Source organism: Rhea pennata, chromosome 27 (assembly GCF_028389875.1).
Source record: "Rhea pennata isolate bPtePen1 chromosome 27, bPtePen1.pri, whole genome shotgun sequence".
Taxonomy (NCBI): domain Eukaryota; kingdom Metazoa; phylum Chordata; class Aves; order Rheiformes; family Rheidae; genus Rhea; species Rhea pennata.
The window spans coordinates 2,622,871-2,650,666 of record NC_084689.1 but is presented as its reverse complement, the minus strand read 5'-3'; the positions used below and the strand labels follow the sequence as shown (position 1 = coordinate 2,650,666).

The window sequence follows — 27,796 nt, the reverse complement described above, 5'->3', positions numbered from 1 at the left end:
GAAAATTATTAGAAGTAGTAATTTCTCCTTTTTTCTTTCACCAGAACTTTGAAATTATAAGAGCCATGATCAAATTTCAATTTCTGTATAGATTCCATTTCTCTATCCATCTCTGTATAGAGAATACATACATACACAAACTTTAATATATAGAATATATATCAATATTCTACATATTCATGGTATATACATATTTTATGTACAGTAGAAGTAACTATATACTAGACATAGTATGTGGACATATATAGTATATACACACACTATTATTACATTATACAATACGCTATATATATATATATATACACACATACACACAAATAATAAGAATCTTATAATATACACTGTATATGCATTGTGTATACTTACATTTTATATATCTTGCATTGTACATATTTATCTGCCCAAATAGCAATAGGCCTATTTGTGCTTTAAATTTCACTGTTCTGGAGGAAGAATAAGATCAACATCTTGCAATAAAATCTTGTTTTAGAAGAGCACATACAGGTATTGTACAAAACACTAAGTTACATGCATAAGGGAAGAATGGGGGCAAACTTTCTTTTTCATGGAAAACCTGTGTTAAATACGACGGGGAGAAATCACAGCTGTACTGCAGTGTCTAAAATTCTGAATCAAAAGTGTTTCAGTAAACCTAGGATTACTAACGCTAATACACCGCGCACAGAGGACACGTTCTGTATCTGTTAATTTGCTTGACCTTCCGTTACTGTACGGGCAAATACGGAGAACGAGTCCATAAGCAAACACCAAAGTGAACAGTTAGTTCTAACGCTACGTGGAATGATAATTAATTCACATTTCTGGCTGCTCGCTGAGCATCTTGGAAAGACCAACTCATTGCCTCAGAAGCGTTAGAAAGCACACTATTTCAGAGAATTGACAAGCAAAATGTCTTGTCACAGTGTCTACCTAGGAAAAACGAATGAAGCTATTTAACTTATCCACCTGTCCCACTGGAGTGGCGTCGTCCAGGCAGTAGTCCGAAAGTGGCTTTCCTTTATCAAATGGCACTACATATGCATGGTGTTTTGTTATAGCAGAGGAGACACCATGAAGACTCAGGCCCAAAACAAAAGCAGAATCTTACACAATTTTGAAAATAGCTCTTTCACAGCAAAAGGTTTAGCTCATGTCAGTTATACACAGGCCAAATTTGCTTTCAGAGACCTGGAAGCCAGTAGACCAACAGCAAAGAGAATTTGTTGAAATTTCTGAACTCAGGTTTGAGCATTAAATCGAATGCATATTCTCCCCTTCTGAGGCAAATCACGGATTCACAGTATTTGCAGTACCATTACCACAGGAGATACACAGCAAGTGCAGAATTGCGACTCCTGAAAACGTACTTTGAGATACAGATTTTCAGTTTTGTCAAATATATTGCCGCATATGTAAACGGATGGTTGCACATATCTGTGTGCGTGCACGTGTGCAGGCACACACAGACACACGCTCACTGATGTACCTACTCACAAAAGCTGGAGACAAACGTTACATTTTAGCTGCATTTCAGAATTGGCAACTGCTAATTAGATTAAAATAATCTAACGTGATCTTTGCCTCTGCATAAGGAAAGCCTTCAGAGTAAGGCAATTGGAACAGGATGGAGACAGGCTGCTTTCATTCAGTAAACAGGCACTATGACTGTATCACGAGAAATAAAAATAAGGAAGCAAGGGTATAAGAAATGTAAATGCATTAAGGACGATGAAGGAATTTCCAAAAAACATTTTCCAAAAAACAGAAGATTTTACAAAATCAGGGCTGCAACAGTGAAAACACCGAGTGTTAAGTACCTAGTTTGTATTCCTACAGAACCAAGGACAGGAAAGCAGACATACATTAGGGACAGTTTGAAAATTTTGTGCTAGGTGTCTACTCTATTTAGACATAAGAGTCCAAGGCAAAGACAACTGAAGTGTTAGAATTCCTGTAATTACCAAGAAAGGCATTTTTAGTAAGTAATTTAGTAGATAAGTCACAAACTTATCATAAGGACTTATTTTAGATAGGACGTGTAAAACATATTCTGCATTATCTTTACCACGGGCATATATTGAGTTCTACAGGTATATTTAAAATCTGCTTCTATTTGGACTTAGCACTGCAACTTGCCTTTTAAAGCCAACCCAGTCTACCAGTACTTCTGTAACTTATGCATGAACATGTATTTGGCAAATAAAATCTGTTTCAACTTGCCCATATTTCAGCTAAACTATTTTTGATCTGTATCCCCATAATATAAGACCAGTGGAATTAAAGAAACAGAGGTAGAGACAGTTTCACACAGTCAGCTGGATAATACAATAATATGATCTATTTTCTGGTGCTTGGAGTAAAAGAGGGTAAAGTAAGTTGCAGGGAAGAGCACAGCTCAAACTTAGCAAGTTTTCAGTTGTTTGATCTTACATTAGAAGAACTCAAACTTTTGTCACAGTTCTGTAAACATACTTGCTTATGAGATAAAGCATGACTTTACCTAATGATTTAATTGCCAAAGCCATCATTTGTCCAATTTACTACAACTGAATTAACTCCCTCTTTTACAACATCACACAAAATTATTAAAACTCAATGCAAATAAATCTTTAAATAAGAACTACTCATTCATAGAGGCTTCAAATTCAAAGTATTTTACAGTTCTCTGTATCCATCATTTCTAAATTATCAAATTCTTCTCTAACAGCTGCATCTCCTTGATAAAAAGGGAACACCTAATAATGAATTTGTGCTGAAGACTTTGACATAAATGGATTTGTACTCATTAGCCTACCATGAATAAGTCAATGTAATAAGTGAAAGCTAATTCTATAAATACTGTCTTTTTACGACATTTTCTTTTAATTGCATATTGCAGCCTCAAAAAACAATGTGATTCGGGTAATAAAAAGCCAAATTCACAAGTTGCAGTTTACTATATGCAACATTGTCTTAAGATAAGGAAACTTTGCTTTCAATGTCTTAGGATCATATGTTAAATTTCTTACAAGCAGTAATTTTTACCTAGAACATACAATACGCCTTATACAGTGTTTCCTGTATATTATGCACTTGAAAAGCCACACAGAGCCCAGCTTGATATAACCAGCCAGTCCTGCTTAGAGTTGAAGGTGACTAGAATTATTTTCACAACATAAAACAAGAATTTAGTACTTTTATAAAAGCCATGTTTAAAGGTTTCATTTGGCCAGGATAGAGCCAAAGAACCTCTATTTAAGAGCTTGGCATATCAGCCTTACTGAGCGCAATAGCCAACTCAAGGTCTTCTTGTTCTTGTCTCCGCAATCGAGCTAGTCTTTCTTGCTCTGTTTTTTCACTCTCACGCTTTGCCCATGCCAGCTGCTGTTCTTCATTTCCAAACTAAAAAACGAAAATGGAAAATGCATTAATAAACAAACTTACTATAAAGCCAGAAAAGTTATATAAAAAATACAAGAAATCAAACACATTAAATATACAAAATTAAGTATACCAGGCTGTATCAGGCTAGTTCTTTGGAATCATAAAAAAAAAAAAAAAAAAAAAAAAAAAGTCACTCACTGTTTTCCTCACTTCATCCTTTCATTTATACTCTTAATTCTGTCTTCCTCCCACCAGAGGACTAACCCCGTTGGGTTGCGTGTCCCTGCCTCCATGCCTCAGAAGTCTACGAAAACAGCCAGAGGACTGGAGCCAAACAAAAACTCCACAAACACACACAAGTTTGTTGGTGGTTTGGGAGCACAGCAACCTACATCCGCTCTTTAGAATGCTAAATTTGTTAGCTTTTACCTGGTAAAACCAACAGTTATTTATGCTTGTGCAACTACACTGCAAAGAGTTTTATTGTAATATCGCCTGTTAATGGTGAGGGGTTTTACTAATGAATCTGCAGACTGTCAATTTGTGGGAAATTCACTATCCAGCCAAAGCGGGGAAAAAAAAAAAAAAAAAAGGAAAAAAAAAAAAAACCTTCTGTAACTGTCTACAAAATACATTTAGAGTTTTTCTAGCAAGAAATAATGTAAGAGAATCCAATTTAATTCAGCAAAAAACACTAAGGAGATATTATATATTTTAACGTTCAGCTTATAAGCCTGTTTGAGCTTTCCAAAATACATTTAAGTACATGGCAGTAATTAGCAAAACTATTTCAATATTATATTTCAATATTTAGCACTGAAGTATGCAGAAGTTTGCTTTCTTGAGGTTTTTGAATAAAATGTTATAAAAGTATTTTATAGAAATAATACTAATTTAAATCTAAAATAAAATCTGGTACTGTCTAATTTTAGCATTTGGTGAAGAGGATGATGTTTACAGGAGTGTTTGTAGAGCAAATGTTTGCATTATATCCCACTTCTAAAATTTGCTTTGTACAATCTTCTTTTTTTCAGTTCAGGAAAAAGGTATTATTTGGGTTTTTTGGAAGAGAAAAATACATGGAATTTACAGTTTTAAATTTCAGTTGAATACATATTGCAAATATTGGTCTCTGGTCCACAAAACTGTAACTTTGAACACTGCAAAACAAGCCACTCCACTAGCTGACATGGCTATAGCTTCCCAGGGAAGCTGCAAACATTGTACTGAATATTAAATAAAATTTTAAACAGTAGACCTTTGCCTGGCTGGATGTGTGTTATACAAAGATCCCCACTCCTGCCTTTTCCGCTCCACACTGTATCTATAATTCATATTTTCAAATAAATGCATCTATTTATATTTCTTTAAACCCAGGGCCAACTTTCATTCACTGTAGTTAAATTATGCTTTATCTATACTTTTCCCGATGCTCACAATTCCTCATTTTATTTTTGTTAACATCTGAAAAAGCAAGAGGATATGATGCAAAAAAAGAGAACTACTTTTAAAATCACTTTTCTCCCAAAAAATTCATCTGTTGTCACTGCCAAAAAAAATCTAGATGAAGACCTTTGCATTCAGTGTTGTTGAAATACAATAAAGGTACCACACATTATATGAAATTTTACTTTTAAAATGAAGAAATCCTACTGTCATTACTTCTTTAAATAATTTCAGTGAACAGCTGACAGGTAAGATTTAAAAGTTCATTAAGGTTTTGAATACATGATTTTTTCAAGACACAGTGAAGGCAGACTCAATTGGAAGTAGGACTTCTCCACTTATTCCAAGAATTCAAAAAGAAGATCCTGTAGCCGTGATGGAGAATAAGAGTTACTGTTTTCAGAAATATAATAAACTTTAGCTAATCCCTTTGGGGTATCTTTTTTAAAATGTTGAGAAAACATATTTACTTATATGGCTTACATCTTAGGGTAAGTCTTCCAAAGCTTAGGGGAATCCAACTTAAGATTTGTTTATGATATGTAAGTTATATTTTTGTGGTTAAAAAGGCTGAGAAGAAAAAAAGAAAAAGGGGGAAAAAAGAGAGAGAGAGAGAGAGAGAGAGAGAGAGAGAGAGAGAGAGAAGTGAATCACAGGAAATCAAATCTGGATGAGCCAGATATTACAAAGGCTTAGCAAAAAGCAAAATTTCCAGGAGCACAACTCTGACCACCAGTGACACATAGAACAATTCATTGTGGCCCCCTGATTCTTGTGCAATTACCTATAAAAAGGTCACGTAACTGAAATTCAAAGTCATTTAAAAGAAAAACATTTTTTTGCATATGTCCAGTTTAAGACGACTACAAATTTATGTCATATATCTGTCATTTCATAAACACTCTCACATATTATCTTTTCTTGGTCCAAAAGCACAGTTAGACACAAGGCATAAGTGAGAAAAATAGCAGAATCTGCAGAGAAAATAACCAAACACACAGAAAACCACCCTGACTTGTATTTATAAAACTACCAACTTATATGAAAAGAGGGAAAAAAAAGTAGTTTAGTTCTAAATGCTCTGTTTCTTGGAAATTAAAATGCTTTTTGTACACTAAAAAAATTACTTTTCTTGTTGTCTATCTGTAAAGTTAAGATATACTTTAGAAATACCTGAAACATGAGCTAGCAAAACAGTTTGCTTTGTTCCAAAGGGTTATACTTTAAGCCAGTGCAAAAGTTAAGAATGCAACAAGAATATACCTAAGAAATTCTAGGTGTGTGAATTTGGAACTCCAAAATGACAAATTCTACAGAATGCTACTAAAAATTAACGAAGTCCTCGTGTTAGTTCTTTGCAAGGGTAAAGAATTCCAGCTAAAAAACGTACTATTCAGTTAGTCAACAGTATGTGATTCTATGATTCTGTTCTCAGATTCCATGTCTCAAACTGCGGGTCAGAAAACCTTCTGTAAGCAAAATTTATTATGAAGATAGTTATCCAAACAACAGGTAAAGACAATATAATATTGCCAGGTAATGACATAATATTCTTCCTGATTACAAGTTAACTAGCGCACTCAAGGCTTCATGCAGGAGAATCAGCCATCCTCAAACATGGTAACGTAATCGTGTTATTTGCAAGCAAAAAGCAAATACTGAAAAGAACAGGGAAACAAAGCCTCTCTCTTTTCAATCAACTTCAGTTAATACTTTTTTTTTTTCTTGGAACAGTATAAAACAATTCACAAAACCAAATTAAAAAATTAATTTTATTGGACAAAGTGCCACCTAACAGCAATTAAACAAACTACAAGTTGCTACTACTCGGATCTCATTTTTCCTACTTTTTCTTATCTTTAAAGTTAATCTTATCTCCTGAAACTTGATGGCATGAAGAATTAAACACTAGGGCACCCACTGGGATGGGAGAAGGAGATTTTGGTTAATCATTTGATACAATCACTCAGTGTAAGTCACGCTCTTAAGAAATGCAGTCTGTAAATAAGATGACAGTAGCTGGGTAACAGGCATTCCATTCCATTATTTTGCTTCCATTCAAAGAAGAAATTAGGTGTTGTTCAAGAAATTTCAGATAAAGCAAGTTTTGCGTCTTATTTTTATTAAGAATGTCACCATTTTGTATACATTCACAGAATTTAACTGTGCACTAAATTCAACAGGCTAGTACTAACTGTGGTAAAGCATACATAGTATCTTGAACTTTATCATAGGTAAATTAAAGAACTGAGGCCAGCTAAAGGTATGCACAGATGACCTCAACTAACAATATCAAAAAGGAAAATTATACACATTTACTATTAATTAATAATTGTGGAGGAGGGGAAAACAGTAAAAAATAAGCAACCTGAACGATTCAGTTTTAAGATCTCCACTTGCTGAACACTGAATTGTGCCCATCAGGCTTAAAGTAACAGATTAAGTTGGCAATTTTACTGCATGGCAATGTGACAGAACAAAAACACACGGAAGGAGGAAGAAGCCTGAGGCTACGGGTGGAACAGATTTCTACCTGTTCATGGAAGTAATAAGAACACTACTACTGTATTTACAATGATTTCTAATTCAATAATGTGCCTGCCAACACTGAAAACAAAGCCAGACTTCTAGAAATCCTGATGTTCTTTTCATGAAAGGGCACTTGGCTTTGCTTTCTAACCTTCAGATACTGTCTTTTGGAGTGCAATATTTCTATATTGGTTCTACAAAACAATTTTGTATGCTTTGTCTAACAAGGGCTTCTCTACATTATCAGTAATTGGAACAAAATTCAACAGCTAAATTTTCAGTCTCTGTCTTGTATATGTATCCTTATGATCACATTCCATTGTATACAAACAACATTGCGACAGGATTCTCAGAACTTTTTTTTTTCCACAAACAATTACAAATACTTTACGGAATCTTTCTCCTTAAGGATTTACTTCTCAGGATATGGTGAAGTAGCTATATAAATGTGTTTAACAATAATTTTTGAAGAATCTTTACATCATTGGCTCCCCCAAATCAGTTACAAAATAGCCTCCATGCAACAAAAATAATACACAAGATTTTGCTACAAAGAATTTGTGAGTAAAGGCACACTGCACTAAAATAATTTAAAAGCAAGTAAACCCTTTAAAATTTAGTATGAAATTCAAAACTGTTTTTTTTATTGAAATAATGCCTTTTTTATTACAGAAGTATTAATACAAAAACAACAAGGACAGCATGAAGGTACTAAGAGACAGAAGCCAGAGAACAGCAGGTTTGCAGTGAAAACAAAAACCCAATAGATTGCTGCAAGCAGAGCAGAAAGTGGTTTGCTCAGAGACAATGAACTTAACTTACAGAGCTGAAGTCTGCAAAACCCAAGGAAGAGTCTTTAGAAGTTTTACTTGAAGAGGAGGGAGCAAATGGATCTTTTCCACTAAATGGGTCCCCAAACCCCTTTTTACTTTGAAACGGGTCACTGCTGTCAGCCCCAAATGGCTGGAATGGATCATGGGGCTTGGGAAAATCTGAAGACCCAAGGTGGCTTACAGGAGTACTTTTACCTGGAAAGTTTAGGAGAAAAACAAAAGAAGAAAAAGAGAAGTTACTTACCATGGACAATACAAACCCCTTAACAGGAAACTGTGCTGATGCATTTAGCATCATCCATTCTTCTTGGGGTAGTTTAAAATTTAACTAAATACAATAGCACTCATCACTCAATGCCAATCATCTCAAACAGATGTTTTCGCTATATGGATTTATTATGTTATTTATACATATTATAGCATTAATACCATCAAGATTTGGTATGATAAACCCCAATATAATGACATTGATTGGAAGAATTTGACAGGTAAGACTTTATTTCATTTTCCTGCATTAAAGACATTTAAGTTCGGGATTGTATAAAATTGAAAATACTAAGAAACATGTATCACTGAAGATAAATAATTAATCATGTTAAATAGAACTGGATAGTAACTTATCTGTGTGTATAGTACGCACACATTCTCTTTTTTTCTGGGACTAGTTTGCCCTTCTGCCATGACACTGCATATGTACAACGCAAAAGAGACTGATGAAAAAAAAGCTCTGTTTTGGAGGGCTTGTTGTGCAACCCAGCTTTTGCAGGTGACTGCTTTTCCTTACGCTCCACCTCAGTACAACTCGGCAAAGGAGCTGAAAATCCAAATACTTCAGCGCATGTATTTGGTATGTCTAAGACATAACCTGGTATCTTTTAAGAAGGCATTTTCTGCCAATGGTAGGTGCTCATGAACATTATAAGCTGCACACACTAAACACCATTTATGCAAACCTGTGGAAATCCTCATTTGTCAAAAGAGGAGAAGTAAAGGCCAGCAGAGTTCACACTACATAGACCTAACCAACAGCCTGCCTGCACTTACCGTTCGATCGCAGCCCAGAGGCTGGCCAGACGTCCGCCTCCCCTGCGAGCCGCTTCCCGGACACGCAGCCTTGGCCACCAGCGGGCTCAGCTGCACCAGCTGAAACGGCCCACAGCCCTCGGCTTCCAGCGGGCACAGATTTACCGGGTGGCCGAAGGAATCACGCAGTGTTTTTGTCTCCTAAGCACTAACATCAGCCCTGCTCTGCATTGAGAGGTCATGTCTGAGATTTAATGCTTGCCAAATAAGCCAATTACGAAGAAAGTAACAGCTTCTCATTTCTTTTCTTTTCAGTATATGATCCCCTGTAACCTCCAGACTCATATATTAACCTACAGTTCAGGCAAAAATGAACTACCAGTACCTATAAAAATGGGAGACAAGAGAGCGAAAGTGTAGGTTTCTTTCCCAGTCTCAGGTAGGACTTGCTGATCAGTAATAAAATCTTCGGCTATTATATGCAGGCATTCATCACACTGAACGGGACAGGCAAAAGCGCTGTATGCTAGATGGGGGAAGCTATTCTGGCACTCAGCTCGGGCCTCAGATGGAATATGGTGACCACTTTCAGGCACTATGCTTCAGGACAGACGCAAAGCAAGTTAAGAAAGTCCCCAGGAGAACAAGCAGACAGAAAGAAGTGTAGAACACAACACGCTCGCAGTAGGAGCTACAATTAGGCTCGTTTAGTCTTAAGAATATTGATGGGAAACATGATCAGAGTCTTGCAGGCAAATCTGCTACACCCACTAGGAAAAAGACTAATGAATTACAGGTAATGGATTCAGACTTTACCAAAGGAGATTGCTAAAACATCTAAAACTTTGGAATATTCAAGACTGCCTAGGGAATTTGTTGCATCCCATTATGATTTCCAAGAACAGGTCAGACAATTGTTTCTAGAAATCACACAGGTTGAGCCACCTTGAAACTGGTGGACAGATTAGATATCTGTTGTTTGCTTCAACACTATTTTCCATGCTTCAGTGTGTGTGCTCCATCCTGGCTAACAGCTACGGTAATTTTAAATTAAGTTATAAATAGAAATAAAGTAGCTATATTTCGAATTTAAGGTCAAGGCAGAATAAGAGCCCTCTATATTTTTTCTTCTACTGCAGATACTAGCAAGCAAATTCTCTCTACTATATTTCACTCTCCATTGTCCAAAACCAAATATTATTGATAGAAGCAAAATTGTTCCATTTTCAGTTGTCCTTTTCTTAGGTTAAAATTTCTGTTGCTGAAACCACCGTGTGGGATTGGTGACTGTTAATACGAACATAGGTTTTGAAACGTATTTGCTCAGCAAAACTGTTTTTTCTAGGTGGCCTGTTTAATGTTTTCGCATGAAGCCCCTAGCGGTTTCGAAGCATACATAATGAGCACTGGGGTTTCTTCTGCTTCATCTTCATAACAGATCACAAAAGAATAACTGTGCTGTAGAGGAAATGCAACTGTGAATACTATGGAGATAATACAGAAATCTTCCATTTCACGTTCTGAATGCCACTTTAATCAGTTTTTGCCTGCTAAAGAATAGAAGAGGACTTTGTTATTTTGAAGAAACACTGAAAGAGGGCAACCTTTACAAGATCAGGGTCATTTTTTGCAAAGCAATTTTAAGGGCAGTACCCACACTGAATAAGCCAATCCTAGTACTTAGGACAGAGACGGTCCTCAGCAAGTCCTCGTTCACGAAACTTTGTACATTAGTTCTAGCTTGCCTCATCCTGCCACACTCAGTAAACATGGTTTTGAAATGAGGTAGAAGTGTGCATGGTTTAGTTAGATATTCAATTTGCTAATTTATTGGCCTCAATAACATCACAATTCTTTCTCTTACAACAAGTCCTTGCTGACTTACACCAAATGTGCATCCCCCAGTGAAGCAAGAGAATGTAGAAGGTTTTTTTAGTTCCATGTATTCAAGGATGTGGGTATAGTATTTCTATAATGTAAGGTGAAAATCCCCCAACCACATTAAAAAGTCACCAACAAAACTGAAGGACATTGGTAACAAAATATTGCAAAAATACGCTATTAGTAGTGACTAAGATCAAATTCATCTTTTATTCATTGAAGATTAGAAGTATTATGTTTTATGATGACACAGCTCATCATTTTTCAGGTACAGTAGTAAGAAAGTGCAGGTGAGCAGTTGTAACCCTTACTTATTTCATTTTTCTGCTAATAGTTTCAGGGAAAAAAAACTCAGAAATAAGCAAAACAGGTCCTATTCTGAAACCACAGCAGTTTCAGCAGTTACCCAAGTGGTGCACCCAAACCACACCGAGGACTCACTTCAGCAAAAAGAGATGATGAACAAAATGGTTTACCACAGCAAATGCTGTTAACTTATAGTGAACTCCACCCATATGAAGGGTTTATCTAATTTCAAACCCCACACAAACTTTAGGGTTGAGATCTAGAGTTCTTTCTGGTAGGCTGCAATTACAGAAATTGTCTTATTGAGTTCTAATATATTGACGATGAAACAATGAAGTGAAACACTTACAGTTTTTACTAGATTCCATGTTTCAAAGATGACCCTAACTTTCTGCTCAGAAGAGTATCTTTCTGTATTATGAGAAACAGTATGTTTTCATGTATTTAAAGACTGTATCATAATGATGCATACTCACAGGCAAACATGACCAAGTTAAAGTGACACAATTTTAAGCTTTCACTGAACAAATAGTTCTTTCAAGGAAACTTCCTAAAGTGAAAAATACATCTTACAAAGAGTCTTACTGCTTAGGATCAATAGTGGTAGCATGAGTGAAGTCCATCTCTGGAATTATATTTGAACAATTAATACCAGGATTCCTACCTCCTCTATCTCGTATCTGCCAGAGAAGGCGTTCCTCTAGAAAACTTTGGAGACTGTGCAGTATGTGAGATGCCTCCCATAAAATCTGTCTTGACATTTTACCAGGTTTATGTATCATTCCTAACCTACTCAGCATGTTTTTCACTATGCTGTTAAATTACTCAGCTTTTTCAGTTTTCAAAGTGTGCTTGAAGGCTAGTTACACTAAAACCATTTTTCTGCAGAATACTCAAAGGCATTTGTCCTCAACAATGGCTATTTATACATTGTTATTTCAAACTCAAATTTTCTGGCTATAAAGTTGTTTACACACGCATACACAAATCACAGCAGTATTTTAAGTAACAGAAGAAAATATTTTCCCTACTCAAGAAGAACTAAAAACTGTTTTTGCTTACTACTTGCAGGCTCACCTTTAGCTAGCCGTTATTTCTGAAAACCTTAGCTTAACAGAAATAGTGTGCAACCTACAAACTTCTGGAAACAGGAGGTTAGATTAGAAATCGTTGCCTTCAGATCAACAATCTGTTCTGAAACAGATTCTCAACAACTTGTTTCATCAATTAGTACTGAAATATCTTCGGTGCGAGAGATGAGCACAAACAACAGAATCAAAGCGTGAATGGAATTTTTAGTTTGTGGCTGGGGCAGGTGCTCCACCTATGAGTCATTTATCCTATACAACAAGGGATGCCTGTACTCTAACACAACTGTCAGGTCTTCTAGAAGTCGAGCAAAAAAATAAAAAGTTTCCCTGTCAGTCACAAACTTTGGGGTTGAATTTTTCACTCTCAGCTGCAGAGGAGGAGAAAATTAAGGTGAGCAGGCACTGTGCTGCTCGGGTATAACCTTAGGGACTCGAGCAGCTCTCAAGAAGCAGATGTGCCATAGTCACTTAGAAGTAAACACAACAATTCTGTGATCAAATGATGCATTAATAACACTATTCTGCATTCTCCTCCAGACCACCAAAATATGACCTGAATACGCACAGGCAAATAAAGAAGCTGAACTGCAAGGGAATTCTTTTATTTTTCTTTTCTTTAGTTAAACTGATTGCTTAATACTCTTTCTTTCAGTCATAGCTCCTGATTAAATATATCCACCAGGCTTTCTTCTGAAAATTATCTCACTAAATACATGGAGCAAATTTCTATGCAGATACATATCCTGAGGACATTGTACGTGGTGCAGGTCAAAAAGAATGCTCCCTGCTTTAAGAATTCATAAAGCATAATTTTCATTCGAGAAATTAAATCAGTAAAGGCACACAACATAAAGCATTCAGGCTTTGTAATGCAAGCTTTTTGACCAAGACACTGAGCAAACTGTGAAGTCTTCATTTCCGCTTATTTAAGACATGGAGGACACAGCATGGGCACACAAACTCTGCTAAGAACACATATGTGCAGCTCTAGAAGCAGTGAAGATTCAAGCTTTCTCCTTTTCTCACCGACTACTGTCTAAGTGAGCTGACAGGGCTTCTCTACTGCTTTATAGAAGAAAAATTAAGTCAAAATGGTCAAAACAGTCAAACCTTAAAATGTCTTTAAATTTAGAGAAGTGACACATATGTAAAAGAACTATATTTATGATTGACATAAAGGAGGAGGAAGCATCAAATACAAAGGAAGAGAGTGGCAGAGCAAGGCTGTACAAACATCAGCTTTCTGTGAGGCACTTGCCCTGCCCTTCTAATTCGTGCAAGCATAGTGATGGCTGCAAGCAGCAGGCATCTGATTTGGTACAGCAGTACCAACAAACATCTAAAATGGTTCAGGGGTCCAAAGGACTCCCACAGATTGACTCTAGCTCAAAAGCTCCTAGCTGGACAACCCTGGTTCAGTAAGCCTGGCATGTGTGTGCACGCTTAGTGTATCTTATCTAGGTATCTACTCACTAAAGCATCCACTTGCTGAAGTGTCAGTTGTTAAAGTGCCACTTGTGCTGAAAGGGCGAAGCCTCTTCACCCAAAACAAGGGAATTCTTTATCCCTGTAGATCATGGATTACGACTACATGCATCACAGCTGAAACGGCTTCCAGACTAGTTTGATAGAATATTAAGTTATACTCCAAAGACCCTCCCCTCCATTTTGTTTTTAGTATCAGCAGATCTAAATACCATTTATCTTTATCTGCCAACTGGCAAGATTAAAAAAAAAAAGAGGTCACACAGGACATGATCAGTCAGATCTTACTAAAGTCTTCATTAACTTCATTGGGAATAGCAAAATGCTTCCAGCAGTTTGATAAAATCATTAAAAGCTAACACATTGGTTTGTTCTATTTATCATCAGTAATATCACTGCTATTATTTTATAATAGTTTCTAGTCATTCAAATTAAATGCTGTGCTGGCACAGAGGTCTTTTGGGGCTCTGCATAAACTAGGCATCTCTAAAGGACTAGAATCAAACTTCATAATTTAAGAATAGCTGATTAATACATCTGTCTTCTGAAGATTTTTTGCAATAATTTGACACTTCAAAAATACTACCAATCATAAAAACAATGTGAGAACGGAATTCAAGTCCTTAACTCAAAGACAAGAGGTGTTAACCACTAACTTCTGAAATGCCAATTAATAAATTTCAGTTTGCAAAATACATCAGAGTTATAAATAATAAATGGATCAAAACATAAAGCCAAAGGTTTTTGATATTCTCACTGTGTCAGGCAGTTAAATATAAAATGCAGTGAATCAATTTGGAAGAGCAACAACTCTCCAATATCATCATAGGGGCTAAGTAGATCTAGTAATTCCTTTTTACAATGGATGAATTAAATATTCCAAAATAATATGGTATTTTTCTGTTGTTTATTAGTGTATTGGTATTCCAAAGGAAAACAGAAATGTGGGAAAGTTCATTATCACTGAGGAAGTCAATTATTAATGCAATTCCCTCTACCTCTATCAGTTCTTAATATACAATATATTTAATAAAAATAACAAAATTTACACAGGTTTAAAAAAAAGCTAATGATAAAAAAACACCCTGTTTTTATTAAGCAATCATTGCAAAAATAAAGCACATTGAATTTGAAAAGCACATTTGCTTCTTGTATTTTAGGACTTTTATATTCTTTCAAGGTTAAAAAGGTCAAAACCACTATAAGCAAGCAATAAAAATTTAGAAGAGGTTGAAGGTTACACACTGGTTAGTGGTGAAGGTTCTTCCACTAATATCACTGGTTAACAGTACTGTTATAACCGCAATGTGGAATACATGGTGCTGCATTTAAAGGAAGTGGGTAAGGGTGGGGCAAATGCAGTAGGTCCCACGATCAAAGCACTAGAGCATTGAATTTTACTTATAACCCAATCACTGACACCCACACAGCAACTTCCTGTACTTTAAAAAAAAAAAAAAAAAGAAGAAGAAGAAGAAAAAAGAAAAAAAAATCTGTTTCTCTCTTTTTGCAATCAACAACTTTTACCTAGAAACTAGTTAGCGGTGAACTCTGACTGATTTCAATCTGCAGCTCACGGCAGAAAACATGATTGTTAATCTGTGAGAACCTACAAAGACCATTTTAACTGACAGGTTTCAGTGCATCAGCTCTTTCTGCCTTTTTTAATTCTTAATTACACAAAAGTTCTAAAAACCCCAGGAATTAGTTTGAAAAAAAGTTCAACTAAACTACCAGAAGTTCAGTAGTGCTAAAGACTACACAGAATGCTTTATGACAGAAAATAAAGTGTATTTATAAATCTATAAAACCTAAGCTCCATTTCAGAACAATTTCAGAAAATAACGCACACTAAGATTTAGATCCCTCTCAAAGGGTACATTTTCCTTGGTACATTGAAATAAGCTACTATCATTTTTTGTTAATATAAGCAATAATTAATATTGTCCACTGAACAGACAATACATAGCCCACTATGAAAAGCGCAGGCCTGTTTGTATCTAGGTAACTTTTTTGTGCTTTTGAGCATTATTAAAAATACAGTATTGATAAATATAGGAAACCTTTCACTTCCCTCAGAAGAAACCTTCAAGTTCTTCAGTACCACCTGCTGAACCTCAAATTACTTCAGCAAAGTCCCAGGGGAGCTGTACTAAACCTTGGACATTAGGAACTTCATAATCTATGAATACATTCCTGAAGAGGAAAAAAAAACATGCAGAGTAGCTAAAGAGTTTTTCTCAGTTGATCTTCCTCAGCCTAAAAAGAATCCTAAACTAGGTAAGGGAAAAAGATACTGATCTTTGAAATCTTTACACGTAAATGTCGAAGTTTTGATGCATGCCTGTATCTATACTTGCTACTTCTATAACTCCTTCTCCTCATCATTCTCTATTATTATTCACCGATTTTCCTTAAAGATGCTGCATTTAATCTAAAGCATTACGTGGAAAAAGCACAGTAGAACATTTAATCAGAAAAACAAACATGGGATGTGTCTTGGACCAAGTAAGGACTAGTTTGAAACTGAGAAACGTGGAAGATCTTGAAGGCTTTGGTTCAAAAAGGAGAGAGAGAAAAAGGAGTAAAGCGCTTCTAAAGAACAGAACAAACATAAGCCTGAGATTCAGCCTAAAATGCAGCTTCAAGGAAATAATCTCATGGTTGTCATCCCCACTCATGACCATAGTTTTAGAGACGGGAAAGATATGGATCTCAAGGGTTTCTAATCCATGCCACATGACGAGTGTTTGCCTGTTCTCGCCAGATAGTAATAACCACAGACAGCTGTGAGCAGACGTACCTGCTAATATAGTCATCAGATTGTAGCTGCCGTCAAGATTTCAAAACAAGAAACATTAATGCTAAAAAAAAAAAAAAAAAAAAAAAAAAAAAAAAAAAAAACCTTTCACTTTACAGGCAGCCAGCAGCAAGGAGGTCAGGAATTGTAAAGTTCCGCTAAACACTGTATGAAAATTGCCCCCAGAGCCTTTCTACGAGAGCAGCTAACTTGAGGTACACATCCCACTTACAATTTTTGCAGGTACAGCTGAAGGTCCTTTGATCCAATTTTCACCAAAAGCCAAAAAAAGGCTATGTCTAAAGCGCTTCAGGAAGAAGCAAGACCGGAAGCACAGCTCCTCATTTATCTGGACAAAACATAAGCACATGGACAAGAAGGGAACTGCGGCACACTTTGGCCACGTCCCGATCGGCCAGGACATCCTGCAGTACCCGGACGGATCACGCAACACTTGCATGTCACACAGCTCCTAATGAATTTTGACTACTCAAAAGCACTTAGCCCAGAGCAGACCTCCAGCAGTGTTCCCCATCAAGGGCTGCTCTGGGAAATCAGACAGGTTTTAATTTATCTTTGCAAAAACATTAACTAATCTTTCTACTTGATTGTAGGGTGTTGATGACTACTAAAGCTTTTTTACTAGATCTCTATTGTAACCGAGTAACAGAACTTAAGAAAGCCACAGAAGTACTTTTCAACATTAAAATGCTCCACCCTCCCAACAATAAAAAAGCCCCCAAACAACTACACTAAAGGGAATATGAACTGGGAATAGAAAAGTAAAATATGGATCTGTCTGGTAATAACTGGCATTTATTAATCTTTCAGCAAGATCTTTATCTCATACTTGTTTTTTTAATTAAACAGTCCAATGAGAAAGGTAAGAAACAACGGAAGTTTCTTTTCTGTTGTTTGTTTTCTGAGCAGCGTTCCCATTTCTAACACACACTTGTATCTCTTGCTAGCATCGCCGTGTATTACTATGTAATTTCTCATGCTTTAAGTAACCACTGAAGATTGCTTTAGTGTGGAAGGAAGGGAGGAGTATAACTGCATAAGCACATGAGGCTCATTTGCTTTTAAAAAAACCTGCTTTGTTTCCTCCTTAGTCTATTTTATCATAACAACATTTGCTTTTGGTAGAGCAGCGGAACCTTAAGAATATTGTGTCTCTCACTAAGAGGGAGAAGTCTACTTTTAAACAAATTTTTGAAAAGACTAATAAAAGGATGAGTGCACATAAAGAGATTAAAAAGACTACTAAAGCTAAATGTTCTCCAATAGTCTTCAATATGTACAAAAGAGGGAATGAAAGAAGATCTAAATCCAAAACTCCCATGTAGGTCAGTCTATCCTGGGGCATGTATTCTCCATTTTTGCTGTTAGTATTGCACTGTATTTGATAGGAATAATCACGTTTCGAGCAAGAAACAGAAAGAAACCACATGAAAGAAATAATACAGGTATATTTAGAATTTGTTTGACTCATTCAACTTCACAGAGCCTTTTTAAACACTGAATTATTTTATGCAGACTTTACCTAAAAAGATGGCCTCTTACATAATTCCCTTGAAAACCAAATAAAGAAAGAAAAATAACAGCCTTCTCAATGGCAAATAAGATTACCTTCCACTGTTTTATTTCTGCTTTTATCCACTTGTGTCCTATTAGTTGATATTTGTCAAAGTTACATAATGCATCTACTTTAAATTATTAAAAAGGCTGTCTAGTATCTCAATAAAGGAAAATATTCACACAAAGTATGCATGGAACTGACTGCTTTGAGAACTTTCTTACAATCCTAAATCATTTTTTGGTCAGTTTTCATCAATACCCACCTACACAGAACCTCATCAATTAATTTCAAGTTTGAAAACCTTAATGAGATCCTCAGGAAATGCCCTGCAATAGAACGGCACTTTTCATGTTGCCAAGAAGCTTTAGCATAACTGGTTTGCAAAACAAGCCAGATTAACTGTATCTGTTATAAACAGGATGGGTGCAGGGTGCATGTTTTGCTCCAAAATGCAACAGCAGAAAGACAGACGATCTGTATTTGTAGACAGAGAGGCTTTAATAATGGACCTGATCCTTTGTATTATGCTTGCTAACACTGTCAGTGGATACCAGAAAGTTTTAGATGTTGAGCCGCACATCTCCTGGGCAAAATTACTTGCCTATTTGTAGAACCCATCTCTGTGTGTGTTTTTTTTGTTGTTGTTGGTTTTTTTTGAGAGCTAGCTAAACGTTCACCACTAACGTTAACTGAACGATACCACAGTTGTTAAAAGTAGACTTGAAACCAACAGCTCTAAAGTGGCTTCAGTTCTTGAAACAGTTTCACTGGCATGTGAATGTTTTGAGAATCAGCTCTTGTGAGGGCAAAAGAACTGATGCTGAATCCCTATCAAAAGGGATCTTATTTCCAATACAGGGGATTGATACACCTTTAAGAATTTCCAAACATAATGGATCTGAAGCAGAAACAAACTATGTATTCAGAAAATGTTTTAGATTTAACACAACAATGCATCAATGCAAGAACGACCATCCCATGACAGATCAGGACAGGTCTATGTAGCCCTGTACCCTGTTCTCTGTTAGTGTCTAGTAGCAGATGCCTAAGGAAGAACATCAAAACAAGGCAAGGGTATAGCAGATCTTCAGATAACCTTCCAGACCTTCAGCAACATACACTCCAGGGACTTCCTGGACCAGAGAGAGTACTCTGGCTTTTGGTAAGCCCTGACGGCTTTTTCTTCTAGGATAACCTAGGTGTTTTTTTTTTAAGCCCATTTAAATTTTTGGCATTCACTATATTCTCTGGCAAAAAAATCTTAAGTTTAGCACACTGTATAAAAAAGTACCTTTTTTGTTTACTTTGAAGCTGCCGTTTACTAATTTCACTTGATGCGTACTTGGAAAAGACAGAACAATTGATCCTCACTTCTCCCTGCTAAGAGTGATTTTACAGATCTGTCATATCCCTCCTTAATCATCTTTTTCCAGGCTGAAGAGTCCCAGTCTATTTTATTGGCAACTTATGTCATTCAGTGATAATCTCAGACTTCTATCTCATTATTTTGTATTTCAGCAGTGGCAGGAAGACTGACAGTTTGTTGTCACTTCCAAGAACATATAGTAAACGAGGGGAACTGGCTAGTAAAGAAAGAATACCTCCTTACCACTGGGTGGCTTGGGTCGTGGAGGGACATTTTTCTTCGGTGGTAATGCTGGTGTGTCTGATTTACTTTTGAAAGGATCATCTGAGAATCCCACTCCTCCAAAAGAGGAGGTGAAGGGATCTGATGCTACCGACTACAAGAGAAAAAAGAAAAGAAATAAGTACATTGCAGAATATTTGTGGTTTCATGAAAGCTAAAAGGCAACTCAAGCAAAAGCACTAACTAAAAAAAGTGAGGACAAAAAATTAGAATTATGTCAGTGATGTGTCAGGCTAACACCCACTGGCAGAGGTGCCAAAATTTCATTAACATTCAGAAGTATTTATGCTCTTAAACTATGTAACTACTTCTAGAGCTTCTACTCCTAGACAAAAGCTGATGAGAAAAATAAAAGGAAGTAAAACACTAGTTTTTATTAGTTGGCAACGAGCAGTCATACTACAGTGTGGCCTTCCTTCTACGATAGAAAGAACTGTGAAACAAAACTAGCAATTAAGAAAACATGGTAGACTGCAGAATGGACAGCTTTTTTTCCTCCCAAACTTTTCCTAAGTCACACATGCCTATTTCTCTTCTTCTTTTAAAGGGCCAGGGAAAACTCCAAATATTTAACATGTTTCCTATATTCAGCTGGCTCTTGTGAAGGATGCTCCTAATGATTAAAAAAGGCACTAAAAATTATGCCATGTAATTTATCATCCTGAAATAAAAGGAGTTTTGTATGCAAAGTTCAAGCTCAAATTCAGACTTCTGCTAAAACTTCTAACAGAAACAAACCCCATCGATATTGGTAAAGACTACTGCCACCTAGTGGAAAGGGAAAAAAACAACAAAAACAGAAAAATTAGAAAATACTTCTGGAAGACTGACTGGCCAAAGTGATATTATAATCTATCTTCTAGTTAACATTTTCCACAACATTCAAGTGTTATTCTAGGGCTAAGTACCAAAGGTTGGGCAGCTGACTTTTACTGCAAATTCCAAAGCCCATCTTAGAAAACTAGTAACAGACTGTGAATATCTAGATGAGTAGACAGGGTATTTCAAGTACAGTCAAACCCTTAAATACTTGGCTTGTATCAAGAGACTAGGAAAACAGCAATTCTGTTAAGAGCTGTGAAATGTCAAGAGATAATGTTTTCCAACCTTCTCTGCTTCCCTGCACCCAGGGAAAAGTGTGAGAACAAGCCAGGATACCATGAGCAATGTATTACCAAGAAATAGACTTTAGGACTTAGAAGAAGAAGGGTGGACACTGAAATATATCTCATACAACTACTTTTGCTTACAACAAATAAAAACTAGAAGTTACTTGCCTTCCTCCTGTGGTATATGAAAATGTGTATGAAAAATTGATTCACCCACTCCTGAATCTACTGGTTTGGCAAGACTTATTAAAGCTTACTAAAAATCTGCCAGACTTGAGATGGATAGAAAGTACTTTGCTAAGTATCTGGTGAGACCATGACTGTAATAAAAATACCAGACAAGAGTTGTCACCTGAAAAATTACAGTCATATTACACCCTTAAGAAAAATAAAAAAAATAATTTTGTTTAAATATTGTTGTTTTCCTTATAATTTTTACCTTTGACATCTGACTGAAGTCTGCAAATCCCTCACTGCTACTGAAAGCACCACTTCCAAATGGATCTAATGTTCCAAATGGATCTGAAATAGATATAGAAAAAAAACATTTAAAATAGTATCTAAGAATTATGAAGAACAACCTATTGCCAATAAAGTGTAACACCAGGCAGATGATTAAAAACTATTTGTATTTTGCTCTGACACACAAACTTGAGAGAATTTTGCAAAACTATACTTCTTCTAATACTTGCTTGGGGAAAAAAAAAAAGTGAAGTATATTGTGTATGAGGTTTACTGTTCATAACCCATAATAAGGTCACAATGAGGATATTTTTAACTGGTTTACAATACGCTTTTTTTATTCTGAACTTCAATAATTGATTATTCTTTCATAAATAAATACTCACTTATTTACCTTCACCATAAAAATTACTCCTCTTACCTGGGCCTTTTGAAGAGATACTGGAAGACGTAAAAGGATCACTGCTTTCAAAAGGGTCAGGCTAAATAAGAAGAACAGATATCTAGTTATTCTTCTGCTGCATTGTGCACTTGTCTTTTTATGCATATCAAAATCCCTTGCATTAGGACAAATTATTGCCAGTTTCAGACCACTCTAATCAGTGGACATGTAATAGAATAAAGTCAACTGAACCTATGAAATCCGCATTATTAATGCATTTGGTTATTGATAGCAAAAAATAAATACAATCAAGCATCTACAAATAAAAATAGATCCAAATGAAAAATATATCAGAGTGAAATACAACCAATACTAGTTACCAAGGCAAAAGAAGAAATTACACCCACGAGTCTTCAGTTTTTAACCAACAGAGATTGAATATTCAAGCTAACTTGAATATTCACATCATCATTAACTCAAAGATACTGTATACCCTAAACTTATCTTTAAATTAAAACTGTTTATAGTTGCTCTTCAGCTTAGAAAGTCTGCCCTTATCTAAATATATACCTATACTGCAAGACTTAAACTGACCTCCCACTGACTGATACCAGAATACTTTGCCAACACCTGGGCGGCAACAGTCAATAAATTCCGTAAGAGTGAGGGAAGGATTCATTACAAAGAGAAACAAAGAAACAAAAAATAATCCCAAAACACATGTAAGTACATCTTAAGAACTGTGACCATACATTTGACAAATGCGTTCAGTTCAGTCTTTTCACTGTGCTGGAAAGCTCAATTTGCTTTTGGTGGCTTAGTAATAATGCTTTAGCTACATCAGTTCCTCGATCTGATTCACTACGAGACTGCACAAATAGAAACATGAAATGGAATCAAGGTAATGGCATAAATGGGTGGATGTTGATGGGCTCAAATTGCCAGGGGGAGTGGTGAGGTAAAGGAGGGAAATCCACCTAACTGTCTCTTTCGTAGTGAACATACATCATTAGAATGGAACTGTAAAGTACTGCTGATCACTTTAGTAATCCATATGTAATTTTAAGAATAAAAGTAATTGCATTTCATCAGTTAGGGAAAAAAAGGTACTTTGTGATATTTAATTTTTTGAAAGCTAAAACAAAAGAAATGGCAAATTGCAGAAACTCTATTATATGCGTATTTTAAAATTACTGACCTTTGATGGTAAAGCAGGGGGTTTTGTGAATGGATCTGAGGTAAATGGGTCACTCTTCACCTGTTTCTTGAAGAAATCCTCAGGGGCAGAAGTATGAAATGGGTCACTTTCCTTAAATGGATCGCCTCCAAATGGATCTAGAAGGAGTATTAAAAAGTAAGTAATAGGTAATACTTTATAAGTAAAGCAACAGAAAATGTGCATAAGGAACCATTCTGCATTTGACCTCGTTCTCACTGAAGTATTTGTTCTTAGAAATAGACAAGTAAGTAATAAATTTATATGCATATTATTGAACATACTGATCCTGAATGCACACACTGTGAGACTGTCGGATTCCTTAATGCAAATCAAAAATCTGAAGCCACGGAAACCTTGAAATGTATCTTGGCATTTGGCTACAAATTGTTCATTTCATCTATCCTGTCATCAGGAGGGCTATTACCTGCTGGAGCAGGTGGTTGTTCTGCAAAAGGATCATGCTGGAATGGGTCACCTATGCAGAAAAAAAAAATCATTTGTTTTACCCACTATTTAGCAAGACAATACAAGCTTGTGAAAATATCGTTTATTGAACAACTGGCCTTCCAGGTTTTAGGTAAGTCATTGGTCACTTACTGCCTTTGAAGGGGTCTGCTCCTTTAAATGGATCAGATTTGAAAGGATCTTCTGATTGGAATGGGTCTGTATGCAGTTCTTGGGTATTATTGGTAAACATCAAGGCTTTATTCTTAAATGGATCATCCTAAAAACAAAGAGGAGAAACGTTACAGCAACTTGCAATGATTAAAATCCTCAATTATCCATTCAGCAGAAATTCTACAGTATCTTGTTCCTGTTTAAAGATCTTTAAAATGTCTTCCAAAAAAACAAACAAACAAACAAACAAACAACAACAACCACCTTTCTGAATAAATGGCTTCTAAACAGAAGTAAATACATAGCAGAAAGAAATATGTAACCTGAGGTTACAGAACACCAAGAAGTATGCAGGGACCACAATGAAAAATTAAACTGTTCCTGATACTAACACATTTGGTTCTCAAATATGGGAGGAGGGGGAGGGAAATAAAACCACTATCAAACAAATCTCTTCCTATCGTTTTTTACAGGTCAGCTTCAGGTGAAAAAGATCTTTGAAAGAAAAGCATCTACAAAACATTTTTTAGGCTATAAATTGCTACTGAGAAGTCATAATCAAAACTGCTTCTTGTTAACTCATCATGAGCTCACAGCTCCAAGCAGTGATTTCACATTACAAAGTGCTCTGTGGCAATACCATTGCGTGGCAGGAACAGCAGCACCCCCGGTCAAGGCAGTTTCCCAACACTTTGGTAATACAGAGGTTGTCAGTGGAGACCAACCTGCAGCTTTTTCAAATTGCAAAACAAGCCAGCATGAGTAAATAGCGAACTAAAGCTATGGAACTTTATCACTTTCATTTGATTGCATCGCATATCCCTGTTTTTCATCTGTCTTGAGTCTCTTCCTTCAAATCAGTTTTTGCCACCGTAGCCACTTGTGCATATAGCACCTGTGTAACAGAGCTCCATTTAAAATGAAAGCCTTTCAACTCCAATGTAAGAAATATTTAATAACAATCACCCACTGATACTGCCTCCAGCTCGAGAAAGATAAAGTATTTCTGTCCTCCCTTTTCAGGGCATAAAAGAAGTTTTCATTAACACTTCTCAAAATGGGGGGGGGGAGGGGAAGGAAGAGGAAGGAAGAATTAAGAAACAGGAAAGGGACAAAAAGTTTTAAAAGTTTGCTGTGAACATAATACTGGAGTTTTCTTCCAATAAGTGACACTTCGGTTTTACATGCAAGAGAAACATTCTGGAAATTTCCACGGAAAATTAAACATAACAGTAGCCATGCAAGTACAAAAACTAAGCACTCAAGTGAGTTTTAAGCCACATCCCAATGACAGCATTACTGTTCTTAGTTTACACTCTTCTTTCTTCTGCGCATTTTGTTTATATGGAGAAAGTGTAAAGCAAAGCACAAAGGTGGCATACCTTCTGAATACTTACTAATACACTATACACATTGTATTTTTTTTCCCCAGACTAAGCCTAAAGCAAGTGTACTTACAAGGACTCTGGAAAACATCTTTCCTAACACGAGGACATCAAGCAGATGTGCAAGTAGAAGCAAGTAAGTATGCAACTTTTATCTTTAAATTGAAAAAAATAGGCATAACAATGTAAAAAAACACAGTTTAAGTTATTAAACTGATGGGAAAAAACTTTAAGAATCTGAAGTACTTTATATATCAGGAAAAATACATATAGCTCACTGCAAAGAAGAAATTTTTATAGCTTGGTTTGGAAATGAGAAAGACGCATATGATTAAAGGGGAGTTTACAGCAAGGGAAGTTATTACCTTGGTAAACTGGAGAACTTGCAAGAAAAAAAGTCACTAGAGTTTAAAATTAAGTCATACCTAATTTTTCAGACTAAAGATTTCACAGGCTAGAAATCAAGGGTTAACATTATCTCTTTCTTTTGCCTACTTAATTACAGTTTGCTTACTGCTAAAGTTACCCAGGCAAGTCCTTTGTAGCACAGAACTTAATTGAGAGCCTAAAAATCAGTTTTTCACCTGCATTAAAACCTTTGCCTGGCCTAGCACCAGAGGCTGTTATATTGCAGGGATTGTGGTACTCGCTAATGTCACAAAAGCCGACTAAACCAACACCTTAATAATTTCTGATTAGCTTTAAGTTATAAACCCAATTATTGCAAAATACTCTAAACAGTGTAAAATCTTTACCATAGCTGCATAATTGCTTCTTTCCGTCTGTGCAAGGCCTTCACTTATGTCTGCTAAATTTGTCAGGCTACCACCATGAATCCCATTAAGAGCTTCATTATATTGTTCTATACTCTTATTGACTTCTTGATGACTCTCCTGAAGTTGAGAAAGTTTACTTCTTGCCTAAACAGAGAAAAATGTTTGGTAAGTTACTCTTACTTCACCTACTCAATAGGTAGGGAATCTTTTCATCCAAGGTCAAACATAGTTGCAAGACAATTGCATTTTTCCAGAGCTAGATATTTTCTGACTTAAACCGGCAATTAACTAGTGAGCACCAGTCAAAAAGGCTAATTGTACGTACCAATATTTTTCTCATCTGAAATCGCCTTTCTAGCTGATGTTCAACTCTTAGGTTTTTTAAAGGAGCAAAAAAAAAAGATGCATAAACTACAATGAATACCTGATTTATTTCTTCCTGTGTTGATTTTAAAGATTTAATTATTGTTTCAAGCTGCACTTTTCCAGCCTGGATACTCTGCTCTAGCTGAGTCTCTTCTTGCTGGAGGCGATTTAGCTCTGCTTTTGCTCTATTAAGATCATCTTCCTGCGATTTTAAATCTGATTCCTGAGATTGAATCTGCATTTTCAGTGAGGAAATCTGAAATAAAAAGTTACAAAACAATGCCAAAAACAGACTGAAATTTGAAATAAGTGTAATTTTTAATATTATATGAAATTATCATAAATAATAAAGCTGTAAAGCAAGCTTTCAACAGCTAAGGAAGATAAAAATAACTTAATTTGAAGAATTACATTCTTCTTATTATCTAACAGAGAATCCTTGGTAAAAGCAGGAAGACCTTCGGTTCAACAGCTCCCTTGCAGTCTATGATCATTATGAAAGGTATTTCCCTAGCAAAATCCTTTCTGGGACCTCCGGAAACTGCTATTTATGGTAAAAATGAATACACAAAACACGTTTATTTACAAAATGAATAGCACTTTCTTCAGCAAAAGATGTAACATTTTTGAGCATCTCCAGAATTAACGTACACTCACCACCTGTGTTTCTTCCTGGCACTTCTGCCTTACATCACTCAGCATATCTTTCAGTTTGGCTTTCTGCTGGTCCATTTCATCCAGGCGGTCCTGGGCATCTTGTTTCTGAGCCTCTAGCTCCTGCAAGTTACTTGTCTCCCTGTCTAAATCATTTTGCAGTTCCTGAGGAAAATTCCACAGTTTGAGAGTTACGTTTAGCCATTGCCCTTACAAGGGTGATCAACCACAGAGAAACAGGCTAGCAAACTCAAAAAGATTCCTTATGTCATACAGACTATTCTATGCGTATAATGTTTTTTTTCAGAGGGAGCTTGTATGAGACATCCTAAAACAAGCATCCACAAGATGGAAGGAGACTGTGACACAAAGCGCACAGAATTCGGCTATCCTAAGTAATGATCAAAACCAACACTCTTTGAACAATGATTTCCTAAATTACATAGTGTAAGTCAAGTACTAATGAAAAAAAATTACAGACTGTTCATATATCATGTACTCTCATTTGCCAACATCAGAAAAAAACATCTCTGATGGAGAACAGAAAAATAAAGACTTTCCTGTAAATTTGGGCAAAATGCAATACAAGGAAAGAAAGACTTGCCCAGAAGCAATATAAGGAAAAAATGCATTTAGAAGAAAGAGTACTTAATTCTCCCCAAAAGTATTTTAGATTGAAATATATACCAATAATGATAAACACAGTTTTTACCTGAACTTCATTGGTCTTCTGTCTGATTGATTCTTCCTTTTCCCTAATGTCTTGCTCTAGGGAATATTTTTCTCTGTAAGGAAACAAATGTACATTTTGGTTAAATGGTTAAATAATACAACACATGGC

The 27,796-nt window shown here is 36.0% G+C and overlaps 1 protein-coding gene across 8 annotated transcripts in view; it reads right to left on the bottom strand.

Annotated features, from left to right (window-relative positions):
• Positions 1–339: 339 nt before the first annotated feature.
• EPS15L1 (epidermal growth factor receptor pathway substrate 15 like 1) overlaps positions 340–27,796 on the bottom strand; it is a 42,140-nt gene continuing 14,683 nt past the window's right edge. For 4 of the 8 annotated variants that reach the window (XM_062596241.1, XM_062596240.1, XM_062596242.1 and 1 more), the window contains 12 exons: positions 27,668–27,740; positions 26,959–27,120; positions 26,360–26,557; positions 25,915–26,079; positions 23,754–23,880; positions 23,581–23,631; positions 23,136–23,272; positions 21,977–22,037; positions 21,533–21,615; positions 19,946–20,078; positions 8,161–8,366; positions 340–3,381 (listed from right to left, as the gene is read on the bottom strand). In XM_062596241.1, the coding sequence (XP_062452225.1) occupies positions 3,235–3,381; positions 8,161–8,366; positions 19,946–20,078; positions 21,533–21,615; positions 21,977–22,037; positions 23,136–23,272; positions 23,581–23,631; positions 23,754–23,880; positions 25,915–26,079; positions 26,360–26,557; positions 26,959–27,120; positions 27,668–27,740 (1,543 nt within the window). In that variant the 3' untranslated portion in view covers positions 340–3,234. The remainder of the gene's footprint in view (positions 3,382–8,160; positions 8,367–19,945; positions 20,079–21,532; positions 21,616–21,976; positions 22,038–23,135; positions 23,273–23,580; positions 23,632–23,753; positions 23,881–25,914; positions 26,080–26,359; positions 26,558–26,958; positions 27,121–27,667; positions 27,741–27,796) is intronic. The other 4 variants (XM_062596244.1, XM_062596243.1, XM_062596245.1 and 1 more) reach the window with 3 other exon arrangements.